General features: G+C 41.6%; 1 protein-coding gene across 21 annotated transcripts in view; it reads left to right on the top strand.

Moving 5' to 3' along the window:
* LOC143373925 (uncharacterized) overlaps window positions 1-14482 on the top strand; it is a 476822-nt gene that overhangs the window by 366719 nt on the left and 95621 nt on the right. For all 21 annotated transcript variants that reach the window (XR_013086560.1, XR_013086561.1, XR_013086562.1 and 18 more), the window contains one exon: window positions 6615-6794. Coding sequence is in view for 18 of the 21 variants with exons in the window: in XM_076821632.1 (XP_076677747.1) it covers window positions 6615-6794 (180 nt within the window). In the remaining 3 variants the exon portion in view is untranslated. The remainder of the gene's footprint in view (window positions 1-6614; window positions 6795-14482) is intronic.

Genomic DNA, 14482 nt, shown 5'->3' with positions numbered 1-14482 from the left:
GTAGATTACATTCCTATTTAACTATTAACAATCCTAAAAGTAGTCCGATTTGTGCCATGTGTGGACACATTTTGATCCGAGAGATCTCACCAATTCATTAACAATCTACAATGCTATAAAATAAAAATCATATAATTGTGTGTTCGGCCGTGAAGAGCCAAGCAATTAAGCGATTTCCCGTTTCACTCTCTGTCATTGTATGCCCCTGTCGACCGGCACGGATTCTAGCGCGACCCAAACTCGAGACACTACACGTAAAAGTGCGATCCCACGGCCACGGCGCGAAACTCACTGAGCCACGCGCCGTGGGATCGCGCCTTAACACGTTCCGCACAGTCATTTTTGAAGGTATAGGGCAGGTAGAGTTGGTTTGTGTTAAGAGCCCTATTTAGGACGCTAAGAATAAGGTGATTTTTGGGAATTTTTTCTAAGAAACTGTGAGATTGAGCAAAGGATGAGAGGTGAGAGGAGTCTTAGACAGGTTATGTGAACACAATGCACTTTCGGTGAGACACCTCGTCAATTTATTGAAACACACAAAATGAGAACTGAGATCATTGAGACTGTTGAAGCTACACAATGATAATATTTATGATTGATTAACTGCAACACGTGAGTGTGAGATGTAAAAATGTGGCCGCGTGGATGCACCCACGTGGCGTCCACGGAATTATATTAATCGGCGGCGCGTGAGCATGCACTTGAGAGATCGTAGATACTGAGTAAAACCATGAAATCGAGAACCGTGAGTTGATATACTTGTGATTGAGCGTTACAAAGGTACTTTTAGTAATTTTCACTAAACGCGTGAGCTGAACCGTTACGGGCAATGAGAAACCAGAGTCCGAAAATGGCTGACTTCCTTTCGCGTGTCTTCTCGATTCTCTTAGAGCGTCGATGCGGCACGCTGATTGGCATATCGATCGTCGGTGATTGGTCGATCGATCGGCGCTGATTGGTGGCTCGCTAATCGATCAGCGTCGCTGTATCCAGGGGTCTATCACTCTTATTTGTGATTTTGGAACAGTGTTTCAACTGCCACCTAGGCAGTTCCAATTTTTTCGAACTAAAATTCAATATGGCCGTGATGACGTGTTCATGATTCATCTGTAAAGGTTGGAACAGACACTTCAATCCTATCAACAATCCTATCGAAAAATAAGTTTTATAAAATCAGTTTGACAGTAACAGATATGTATATAGTTAAATATATATTTTTAATGTAGTATATATCGTCACATAGCTCTATAAAAAACATAATTTAAAAAGATATTCTACATATACTACGTTCAAAATATATATTCAACTATATACATACATGTTACTGTCAAACTGATTTTATAAAACTTATTTTTCGATAGGATTGTTTGGGTTTCGTACGGTACTAGCTCGCATCTACCAACAATTCACAAATGCCATGCAATGCACATCAATGGCGTACACTGTAAAGGCTGGAACACACGCGTCCAGTAATTTAGTCGAGTAGCAAGTAACTTAGAAATTTACTATTGTTTTATTTAAATTACTTGCTACTCGACTAAAACACTGGACGTGTCTGAACCATCATGAACACGTGATCACGGCCATATTGAATTTTAGTTCGAAAAAGTTGGAACTGCCTAGGTGGCAGTTGTAACACTGTTCCAAAATCGCAAATGAGAGTGGTAGCTCCCTGGCTGTATCGCAGCCTGCAGGTGCTGCGGTGAGATTGAGAGTGGCGGCATTAGGAACTACAGTAATCCCTCTTATGAGTCCGTCGAACGGGGCTGGCGGCGGACTCATAGACCGGTATTCATAGTCGCTACTTATTCTTAAGCAAATGCTTAAGCATTCGGCATCCTTTACTAGCTACTAGGTTAGTAGAGGATGCCGCATGCTTAAGCATTCGCTTAAGAATAAGTAGCGACTATGAATACCGGCCATAGTGGCCTGCGGACATGGTTCCGCGCGGCTAGTGGCGCGAGTGAGAGAACCGGAGAACGAACGAGAGGTCACGAAAGCGTCGACACGAAGTTGCCGTCGCAGTTGCCGGCAACTTCGTGTCGACGCTTTCGTGTCCTCTCGCTCGTTGTCCAGTTTTCTCACTCTCGTTCGCAGGCTTGCAAGAAAGGGTGAGTCGCCGGACTCTCAACGGGCGGAAAAAACGGACTCATAACGGGAGATTACTGTATCACATTCCCAAACAAACTGTCATACGGATCTTTTCCAAACTTTCAGAGTATTTTAGTTCACATTCAAACAACAAAAATTAATTTTTTCGTTACAAAGTGGTGGGTAGAAATGGAGATATATGAACACGTTCGTAGGGCCTCGCCGCCGGAGTTGCAAATTTGCGATTATGTTGGGGGCCCGATTTCTTCCCTGAAACAAAAAAACCAAAGGTTTTCTTATTTCTCGTATAATTATATTGTCGATGGACCTAAAACTTTGATAAATAAATTAAAGTTAACAACTCTTTTTCCATAAATAGTACGAAATATCTTGGGGCAGAATCGTAACTTTTGCTTTGAAGGCCCACCAATTTGCCAACTTTTAACTTTTTTCGTTTGTTACGTACATTGACAATGTAATTATACTAGAAATAAGAAAATTCTTGTTTTTTTTATATATTGGTTTATTTATTTTTATTTCGCGGATCCCTACGAATGTGTTCACATATCTCCATTTCTACCAAACACTTTGTAACGAAAAATTTAATTTTTATAGTTTGAATATGAACTAAAACACCCTGGAAGTTTGAAAAAGATCCACTTAACAGTTTCTTAGGAAAAAAATTGCCAAGAATCACCTTATCCCTAGCGTTCTAAATAGGGCTCCCCCTTTAAGGGTGGGTCCAGACTAGAGCCGAGCCCCGATTCGTACACCACTTGAGATCCCATAATGCCACGTGTAAAACGCACATTTCGACAAATTTTCGGTAATTTAGACAGAGTCCAGTGTCTCGCGACAGCTAAAAATGAAAGCAGGCATTGGGTATGCTCGGCTCGGGGCTCGGCTCTAATCTGAACTCACCCTAAGGAAAGTGTCAGTTCTTCACAAAATGCCACACTTTATTCCCAAAGCAGTTGCGCTTTGGGAGACATTAATATTTATACAAAGTATTTTTAGAGAAAGATGAAGGGCTCCCAGGGTAGATAGTACTCAATAAGTTATGTAAAAAAACGCGTAAAGAACATAAATTAAAAAACAAATCTGTCGGAGTTACAAGCAATTTTATATGTTAATAAGGCAAGTGATTTGTTAGATTCTGTTTATTTTGCATGTGGAGTGAAAACTACATTCAATGTTACATGTAATTCATATCAGAGTTAATAATTACCGTTGCGTTATAATTTTATGATAAAATGAAACACAGTAATGCAAGTTTCATTTCAACAATTAAAAAATGCCTGTGATGTGGATACAGTGAGAACGGTAGTTTTTAAAAGAGTTTGCAGTTCTGTAATACAAGGGTACGGAGTGTGTGTGGAAATAAAGGGGGACACGTAAAACACAGGTTGTAAACATCAACGTAAGACTATGACAAGACTTCTTTATCTCCACTGTGCTTGTGAATGGATAGAAACAGGCAGATCACTTGCATTACTAATACTTTGACTGGCATCGGCGTTTTTACACGCCGGGGTTTTGCATCCTGTACACGGGTATAGTGTGTTTTCAAGTGGATACTTTCTAGAAAGCATCCATAGTATTGCCCGACAGTCCCCGAATGTTTAAGCCTAGTTTACATTAGTCAAGTAACTCGGCCTAGTGAACTGAGCCCAATGCTGGACCCAGCTACTATGCTGCCCGCTCTACCACTCGACTCGGCTAATACTCGCCCGTTTACTCGACTTTTTTACTCGACCAACTGTTTACACTAGTCGAGTTAGGTATGCTTTTTCACACTCGCCACTCTACTGTACCGTTTACTTGACTAATGTAAACTAGGCTTAACTATGAAAACAAACCAAGCAAGGAATTCGTTTTCTACGTTCTGTACAAATCTTGCTCGACAAAGGTGATCGCTTGAATTAGCTCGGAAAATCCCTTCTGAATCTGACAAGACTGATTTTTCGATCTAGGTACATAATATGTATGTATGTATGTCCATTAGTATTTTTTACTCAACTTACGAAGTACTATCTGCACTATAAGTCCTGCACCGTTTTTTTTTTTAAACATCATGTACATTTGGAAATTCGTAAATATTAAGTTTTTCTCTCAAAACGAAGTTTAACAATACGTACATACAGAGAAAACCAGGATTTAATAACTACACTATCTCAACCGAAGATGTGAATGTTTTAAAGTCGTTTTCAGTTTCCGCGTACCCTCCGACAAGCGCATAAATAGAATATTCGTAAATTTTTTAGATTCTTGTTAAGCTATTCCTTCAAATCTACAACTTGGTCCTGCCTACATTCGTAAAGTGCATTTGCATTTTAGAATAATCGCTGCCACGATATTTCTCCACGGAATAAGATCATCCCCTAGGTCCTGCAGTAATCATGTCTGGAGTGTAAAATGAAAAAAATAATACGTTTTCGTTTATTCCCTGCGTTTCTATATTACGCAAGTATGGTCCAACATTACGATGTAGATCAAATTTATTCACGACTAGGTATTATCACGCAGGATGGATATAATTGTCAGATTTAAACAGCAATGTAAAGAGTCACGTAGGCGAGGGCATCGGGTGGTTTTTACCGCGATGCATTGCTGCCTTTATGGTAAATTAATATCGTAAGAGGTAATTGACATAGGCTGTGATGAAACAATAGACACGATACACAAGTAAGATGGATGTACATACAAATGAGCTACTAAGTATACTGATATACGTATTGTAGACCTATTACATTAGTACCTATTGCAGTGCGTTATATCTGTCTTTGAATGTATTTACGTACTTACTGCCTTACGTGTTCCAATCGTGCTCTATGATTATGCTCTCACATTAGCATCATTTCCCCCTTACAAGGGAACACCGCGAACCCGGACTCACCGATTGGAACGCAACTTTGTGGATTTTTAGAGTGACTCAAAACAAAAACAACGGTGTCGTTCATTTGGGCCCTATCGCTCTTTAAGGGGCTGAAAACTAACCTCAAAATAAAATTGGCACTTCCACTTTTTCGTGTATAACTCTCAAAGTACAACAGATAGAAAAAAATGTTTCAAACAAAAGTTTAATGGTGCAATAAGCGCTACAAACTTGCGTTAACAAAATTTTTAAAAGAGTTTTTTTCGTCAGTTATATATTTTTTTTAACTCTTTCCAAAATTCTGTTAACGCAAGTTTGTAGCGCTTATTGCACCATTAAACTTTTGTTTGAAACATTTTTTTCTGTCTGTTGTACTTTGAGAGTTATACGCGAAAAAGTGGAAGTGCCAATTTTATTTTGAGGTTAGTTTTCAATCGGTGAGTCCGGGTTCGCGGTGTTCCCTTGTTAGGGATAGTTTCTTGTACAATAAAGGTGAACGTGTTCGGAATGGCTGACAGATTTGTAATTTCGTACGCGTTATAAGGACAACGATATGTTTCCAGAAAAGAGATAGTTTAAACCAACTAAAGTATATTAAAAAAATGACCTTTTCTTCAATTTTGCTAAAATATGATACCTTATAATTTTCCATCGAATTTAAAAAATACTTTTAATATCAAACCTAGGTTTAATATTAGTCAGTTTTCCAATTTACGCGTTTAATTTAATGATGGATATTAGTTGCACAAATATTATCATTTTCAACATGCTCACTATACTACTTCACAGTACACGTAGATCTTACACTTTTTGTTACATAATTCTGAGGTATCACGTATGTTCAAAACATGTATGTATGCATATAATGTATATGTATAGGGTGTTCGGCAACAGGTACTAGACAATGAAGTAGGCAATTCTACGTGATCGAATGAGACGAAAATGAAGAGAAATTAAATTGCGGTGGAGGTTTTGTTTTTTAGTTATTAATATTTGAAGAGTCGAGTTCGAAACACCTGAAACACGGGAATATGGCGATTAGTGGCTCGCGTTGCACAGCGCAGATCAGCAGAGCCGCGTACAACTCGTAGGGGTAGTAGTGATAGATGCATCTATGTTGTTTGACGGCGATTATTACACAGCTCTACTGACTTTCGCAATGCGATCCGCTGGTCGCCAAATTGCCGCATGTAAGGCGTTTCTGACTCAAATTTCCAAACGTTAATAACTAAAAGATAAAGGCGTCACAGCAATTAAGTTATTCTTGATTTTCGTCTTATTGTATCGCGTAGAACTACCCATTTCATGATCTACTATCTGTTGCCGAACACCCTGTATACATATATCTGCGCCGGCGTCGTACCGTTTGTTTCCACGCACAGTTTTCCGCGTGCTTTCTATTTGTCTTTGTCCGCAATCCTTCTCCACCTGTTTATCTCTTTTTCTCTCGATCTACCGTCTCCTCCTTTCTTTCTCTATATTTTTCTGTCTGCCACTTTTTGTATTCATCGCCGGCAGTTTTCTCCACTGCTCCTTTCCTGTCCCTCTTCCGCCTGTGGCACAAACCGACGAGTACCGAGAGACACTCTTGTCGAGGGCTCTCGCCGGAAGAAAGCGGTAACGACGTAACGCTCTTGGAACGTAACAGGGAGAGCCAGGGGAACCTGGCCCACCGGGGTCACCGGGTCCCCCGGGAGCCGAAGGCCTTTCTGGACATGTAGGCAGACCAGGATCACCAGGCGAAGTCGGGTCACCGGGTGAAGAAGGAGCACCAGGACCGATTGGACCGACTGGTCCAGCTGGAACACCGGGACTTCCGGGTCCCAAGGTAACACCGAAACTGATACACATTCTTCAACTACTATGGCATTTCCAAGGCTAACCCGTGATTTGCTTGACTTGTTAGTTCTAAGGGCTCGATATAGTACATATTTCAGAATTGAAAATCAAAGTAAAAGGAACTCTTCAACAAATTCGGATACTTCAATGCTCCCAAAATTGTTCTTGAAATTGTTCACAGAGAAATTGTTTGATTCTCAGGATAAGGGACTGTTACAGTGACTTCGAATTGTATAATTTAAATAATTTTTTTATTTATTTAATGTCGCATATTGTTAGACATTAGCGACCGCAGTGGATCACATTACATACCGGAATATTATAGAGATGTACCGGCTAGGGTTTTGGCCAACTAGCCGATTAGTCGGCCCCTAAGAAGCCGACTAGTCGCCGACTACAAAAGTGGCCGGATAGTCGGCCACTAGTTGGTACATCTCTAGTGTATTACATATGTCACAGATTGCGATGCTTTATTTTATTTTTGTTTTATTGTATTTGGCGCCGGACTCCTAAGCGTCTAGGCGGAAGGTGGCGCGCAAGCTACAGGAGAACCACGCCATGCGTCTCGTCATTAAGCCACGTTTTTGTACGAGAATAAAGTTTATTATTTACAATTCAACATAAAAATGATCCTTCGAGCCAGATGTGCGGATCCAGAAGTAAAAAGAATTTAATAAATCGTGTTCGAAAGTGAAGTACGCCGTGACACAATAAATCTGAAACAAAAAAAGGAAAGGAAATTAAGCGCCTAAACTACTAAACGCCATCGGAAGGCGTAATATGAAGTGCGGATAAGAAATAAAACTTAAAAGATAAGTAAAATAAGTAGTGATATACACTTAGCCAAGCAGACGTCAGACACGTGTTCACGCACACATTCAAGCGTTCAAGAAGCAACCGAAGCAAATACCAGTGCGAGAACAAAGCATCGCCTACACTCTGCACAGACCAACCACTACAACCAGTGAGGCGTTTCGTACGACGCATATGCTGGCAGAGAGTTCGGAATTTGGACAATGCAGATGCAACTTCCGTCAACTCTTCAAGGGATAAGTGAGTCTCCATCCTTCTTTCACATGTAGTTTTCTAATTCCCAGTATCCTTTACTCATAAACAATGGACAAATTAAAAGCATTATGTACAAAACGGAGTCAAGTAAAGGGACAGCTAACACGGTTCAAGACGTTCTTAGAAGCGAGTACAGAAGAGAATATATCACAAGTACCTGACAGATTAGTTAGGATAGACGCGTTAATGGCAGACTTTGAAGAAGTTCAAACAGAGACAGAGGAAGTTATCAGAGGAGAAGCTGTACCTGAAGGTGAATATTGGAGAGAGGAAGCAGCTGAAAACTTGGAACAGCAGTTCGATGAGGAACGACGCTCATTTGAAGACGCACATTATGATGTTATAAGTAAAGCCAGACGAATAATGTCTCGACATACACAGTCAGGCATTCAACACCCTTCAGCTTCACCGCTCATACAGCGAGTAGAGGAGGGAATAAGTACACACGTAAATCTACCTACTTTAACACTGCCTACCTTTAACGGCAACTATAATCAATGGATTTTATTTCAAGATTCATTCAAATCATTAATACACTCAAATGCAAAGTTAAATGAAATACATAAGATCCAGTACTTGAGAAGTTCCCTTAAGGATGAAGCACTCAAAGTTTTACAGTCTTTAGAGACTTGTGCAAAAAACTATGAGATAGGATGGTCCTTACTTACTCAAGGATACGAAAACAAGAGATTAATATTCAATATTCGTATGAAGGAGCTCTTCGAGTTAACTTCAGTGCCAAAGAGTAACGTACATTCATTACGCCAGTTTATCGACAGTGTCAGAACGCATTTAAGAGCATTAGAATCTTTAGGACAGCCAGTGGATAAGTGGGATCAACATACAATCACCTTTTAAGTAATAAAATAGATTTTCGCATTAGGCGCGATTGGGAGATCGATATAGGAAATAAAGATAATGGAGACATGCCTACAATGAAGCAATGGCTCAAGCTCCTAACCAACTGTTGCCATATACTGAAACTCGTTGAAGGTACAAGTTCAAAGCAACCCAATTCCAAGCTTACCAATCTCAAGAAGGACAGAAAAGTCAGCTTGGCAACAACTATGCCACCTCCATGTGCATACTGTCAAGGTCAGTATCTGATTTATAGAGGCGAAGAGTTCGCCAGAGCGAGGCTGTAAAAAGACACCATTCCAGAGCGAGGCTGTAAAAAGACAGTTATGTACTAACTATGTAAGAAAGGGACATTGCGCCAAGGATTGCACGATATCAAGGTGTAGAAATTGTTCAAAACAGCACAAGACTTTACTGCACCAAGATAGGGGCACAAACTCTAATGGGACGAAAAAAGAGGGGATTGCACAAGAAAGTGCAACGATAGTAAAACCAGAAATGGAGGAGCTGAAGACATTTTCTGTGACCACTGTGCACTGCTCTCTAAAAAACGACCAGTTCAACCAACAGTGGACAAGCAGCGAACCTCCATCTGAAAACACATCATGCATAACACACGCACGAGAAGGCGAATCCCAGGCACTTTTATCCGCAGCACAAATATACTTATTTGACAGCCAAGGAAATCCAAGAAGATGTAGGGCAGGGCTGGGCTGAGCAACCCACGGGCCGCATGCAGCCCCTTCCCCGACTTGCTTGCTCTGCTGAGCCGTAGGAAAACGACCCCCACCATACCTATTTGACTTCTAAACTCTAAACAGTCACATAGAGAGAGCTCTCGCTCTTACATACTGTCGTTTGCAGAAAAGAAGGCGCCCGGACGCTAAGCGGGGCAGGAGGGCTACTTTGCTCGCATTGGCTCCCAGCGCCTGTGTCCCGTTCGCTTACTTTGTATTGGTCGACGCGACAACGTCCGGCTTGATAGTGTGAACGCGCAGGGATATGATTTTGATCGAGACCGGACCGTGACGGGACCGATAGTGTGGATCCGGACCTTAAAGTCCATATCACTACCCAGATTAGAACTTAGCGGTGCATTGATCCTTGCGCGGTTCATATCTGTGATCTAGAAAGCATTAGGTGACAGCGCAAGAAACACTTATCTGTGGAGTGATTCTGTTCGCACGACACACGCGTGAAAAATATCGAATTTTTCTTTCGAGGTTTTAAGGCCCGATTCACCTGGAGGTACGCGTGTAAGCCGGACGATCTATCACCCGCCAAATTAATATTGGGTGACTGTTTAGATGATTATGTGTCGATTCTGATCTGAACGATGATATGAGAAGTTTAGCTCTGTTCGTGCTGATGGTCCGAACGCTGACCCGATCAAAACACCGAACCGTACTAGTCGCGAGCTCATTGACTTCTGGTCTTGTCCACCTTTTCGATGTCAAAGGTGGACAAGACATCTGAATTTTGGGAGGCGCCAAACTGTCTGATTGGCTCAGCTTTGCTTGAAGAGGAGGAACCTTCCCTCTGCGATTTCGGTGATGGAGGAAGAATCCTCTCCTTCTTCGTGACGTAGCGGAGGGAAAACCGGGCATCTGGCTTACAAACTGTAAACGCTAAACCTCGTACCGTTTTGAAGTTACCGTATACCACCCGCTGACAGAGCAATCAACGGATTTTCCCAGAGCGAGGACGGTCGAGGTGTCCAAAAAAATAGCACGATGCCGATTGCCATCTATTAGACATCTGGCAGGCAAATGCTCCCCAAGACTTCGACGGTAAGCAATTGCCTAGTAATAAAGGGTCGCTGAATTTCTGCCTCGCTCTGAGCCCCCCTTTGTTCCCGTAAGACGGAACAGATTCCGCGATTGTTTTGTGCTGGGTGAGGACACAGCCTCACACATTGAAAATGTTCGTTGGCAACAGAGGAGGTACAAGAGCGTACTCCGAAGATTCCATGGTCCTACGTACCCTGAAGAAAACCCCGCGGATATTCTGTCCAGAGGAATACCAGTAAGCTCGCTAATCGAAAATAATCTTTGGTGGTCAGATCCACAATAGTTGACAACTTCAGATAAATGGCCTGAACAACCAGTGGGTCGTAAACAAGGATTAACACGATGGTCGTGGTGTATTCACCTCCAGACGTTATGTACGTAAATTCTCACAATACTCTAAACTACAACGAGTCGTAGCGCATTGCTTTAGATTATTAAATACTGCCAAAGGGAACTGCAATCGCGGACCATTAACAAAGGAAGAACTTCAAAACGCAAGTATTGCCATGCTGCGTATGATACAGAAAGAGAGATTCCAATTAGAACTCAAACAATTACAACGTCGCCAAGAACTTAGTAGTAAGAGTATTCTAGTTACCTTGACACCATTTTTAGACGACGATTGACTCCTACGTGTCGGAGGCCGATTGAGACATGCAGAGATTCCTTCTGGAATCTCCTAGACCCTTTCTACCCAACGGCATCCCATTGTCCTACCATCGAAGCACATTGTAACTACCTTGATTATGCAACAGGAACATCGCCGATTGTTGCATTGTGGTCCGGAACTCTTATTGCACTGCATAAGATAGCACTATTGACCCTTGGCTGGATGTCGAGAAGCCAGAAAAGTAACAAGAAATTGCTTACAATGTTTATCGACCCACTCCAATGAGGACCATAATGGCAGATATGCCTAAATCAAGACTACAGGAATTCAACAGGCCATTTGACCGATGCGGAATAGATTATGCTGGACCGTTCACGATTAGGGAATGCAAAAGAAGAGGCAGAATGCCTACGACAAAGGCATACGTCGCTGTATTTGTCTGGTTTGTAACCAAGGCATTGAAGTTAGAACTTCTGACCAGCCAAACATCTGAAGCGTTTTTGGTTGCCTTGAGAAGATTGGTTTCTAGAACAGGAACATCATCCCACATATGTTCGGATAATGCGACCAACTTCCTGGGTGTCAACTAAGAGCTCAAGTGTGTTCTTGCGGCAACAGGAGGGAGAAATTGCTAAAAAATTAGCTAATCAAAATTTCATATCACCACGTTCACCGCATTTCGGTCGCTTATGGGAAGCGGCCGTAAATAGTGTGAAAAGGCACATAGCCATAGCAATGAGAGGCCTGATTTACACGTACGAAGAGTACAATATATTTTTAATAGAGATAGAAGTCATTTTAAACGCACGTCCTCTTACCTCGATTTCCTCAGACTCTAATGATATAACAGCCTTAACTCCTTCCCACTTCCTTACTGGAGACTCATCGCTTCAACCTGCACAAAGAATATATTCTAATGTTCCTGATAATCGACTGTCACGTTGGCAGCATTTGCAGAAATTACGCGCTCATTTCTGGAAGCGTTGCCGACAAGAGGATTTGAATCAACTACAATCCAGGACCAAATGGACGAAAAGGGAAGCAAATCTAAAGATTGGTTCTTTGGTCCTGATGATCAATGACAACTCACCTGCTCTTCACTGGCCGATAAGTCGAGTCATGGAAGTCCATCCCGGGGAAGACAACGTAGTGAGGGTTGCCACAGTAAAAACATCTTCAGGCACATTCAAACGAGCCGTAAACAAACTGTGTGCCATACCTAATGAACTTAGAAAAAAAGACTCCTTTCCGTATTAAGAATTCAGTATTAAATGTTTATATTAAATTATACTTATCTAACGTTAAGCCCGATACTTATATTATGTTCAAAACCAAGGATTACTCTATTGTTAGTTAAAAAGCTTTAGTTTCAATTGTTTTATTACTTGAACTTCAAGTGTAACTTATTATTTATTATTATGTTTAAAAAATATTGAAAGTGTTATTTCAAGGCGGGCGGAATGTCACAGACTCCGATGCTGTATTTTATTTTTATTTTATTGTATTTGGCGCCGAACTCCTAAGCGTCTAGGCTAGTTGGAGCCAGTTAGGCCATTAAGGAGCTCAAACTCCATGATGTGTACCAGAGCCACACGGAAGGGGCACTCGAAAGCCAACGATAACGTGGGCGTGCAAAGGATAGGAAAAACTGTAATGTTCGCTGCCACTGGGGCTCCCAAGAGAGCCAGTTATTCCAGGCTATGGGTACGAGCTTACACCGCACACTACTACTTACACTCTTACAGTTTTCCTTATCTGTTGTACACCCGCGGTATCATTGGCTTCGAGGTCCCCTCCCGCGCGGCTCTGGAAAACACCATAGAGAACTTAACCCTTATGTCAATAACCAACTTTCTCTGCGTTGTTCAATGTCCAGGGTACAGCTGTACCCGCGTGGTGAAATCATGTATTTAAGGCTCTTTGGAGGGGTCACTCTGCACCGTACTTGATGTCTGTAGCCCTGAGGTGAGCCGGGAGTCCTTTATCAGGTATACGGAACTTTACATGTGTACTTGGAAAGGCTTTTAAGTGATTTTCGATAAAAGCGCACGGTCCTTTGCTTAGTTTTTTGAGCTCGTAAGGAAACACCGCGACTCGCACAAACCGATTGGAACGCAACATTTTGGGTTTATAGAGTTACTCAAGACAAGAACAACGGTATGTTTCATTCCTGCCCTATAGCCCTTTAAGGGTGTGAAAACTAACCTCAAAGTCAAATAGACATTACTACTTTTTCGCTTAAAGGGTGATAGGTTACGATTCAAATATATCGTTGTTCTTGACTTGAGTCACTCTATAAATCCACGAAGTTGCGTGCCAATGGGTGAGTGCGGGTTCGCGGTGTTCCCTCGTCGAACGTGCTGCAGCCGTTTTAAATTTAACGTAAGACGAAAAGCAACGGGCCAGGAAGCAACTGTATAGAATATACTCTTCAGTATAGGTACAGTATTTCTTCGCTTAGAGCTCGGTTCGGCTTACACGTTAGGAACTCGGCGCTATGCTCACCGCTTCCGGCTCACTCATGACCTGCGAAAGCGGGAGCGAGATGGAACGACAGCGAGTCAGAGGGCCTGAAAGCGACCAAGGAACGGTACGAGACAGACGACGCGTTGATAAAAAAAAATAACAGTGATTATTTACAAAAAGACAATCCTGACCGATTTCCATGACCGTGGAATATGTTATGGGGGGGGGGGGGGGGGGCATGATTCTGAACAACTTTTTTCTACACACGTTGCCGTCGCTCGGCTTTAGTTTTCGAGATATTCGCAAAAAATTTTGATCGGTAGTTGGTTTGGATAGGATAGTTTAAAGGCCCCCCGTGAGGCCAACTATCGATTACAGTTTTTTTTCTTCAAATATCTTGAAAACTAAAGCGAAGCGACGGTAACATGTATAGGAAAAATTTGTTCAGAATGTTAACTTTCATATTTCAACACAGCATATTTCAAGGTCATCGAAATGGGTGAGGACTGCCCTTTTGTAAATAATTACCAAAATAACAATAAAATAATATGACAAGGAAGTCATGTTTCGAATGGGGAACTTCCGATTGCGATCAGCATTTGATCACATTTGCTAAATGCTATGAATGCGCGGAATTGTTGGGTACACATAATTAAGTAAATATTTATTGTTAATTTTTTTCATGTAATAAATATCCGGTTTCATTTATTTTGTAATCGCTGTTACCATTACACATTATTTTTAATAGTATTCTCGATAATTATCACATTCATATGTACGTGGGTACAGGTGCACCCCGGTTATTGACACAAACATGTGAACTTTGCACTTTTGTAATATCACCAAGTTAAAAATTTTAAAACTAGGGGCATAAATCGATAGTAA

This window comes from Andrena cerasifolii, chromosome 10, assembly GCF_050908995.1.
Source record: "Andrena cerasifolii isolate SP2316 chromosome 10, iyAndCera1_principal, whole genome shotgun sequence".
NCBI classification, from domain to species: domain Eukaryota; kingdom Metazoa; phylum Arthropoda; class Insecta; order Hymenoptera; family Andrenidae; genus Andrena; species Andrena cerasifolii.
The sequence above is the reverse complement of the archived record's forward strand: the minus strand, read 5'-3'. Positions and strand labels throughout refer to the sequence as shown.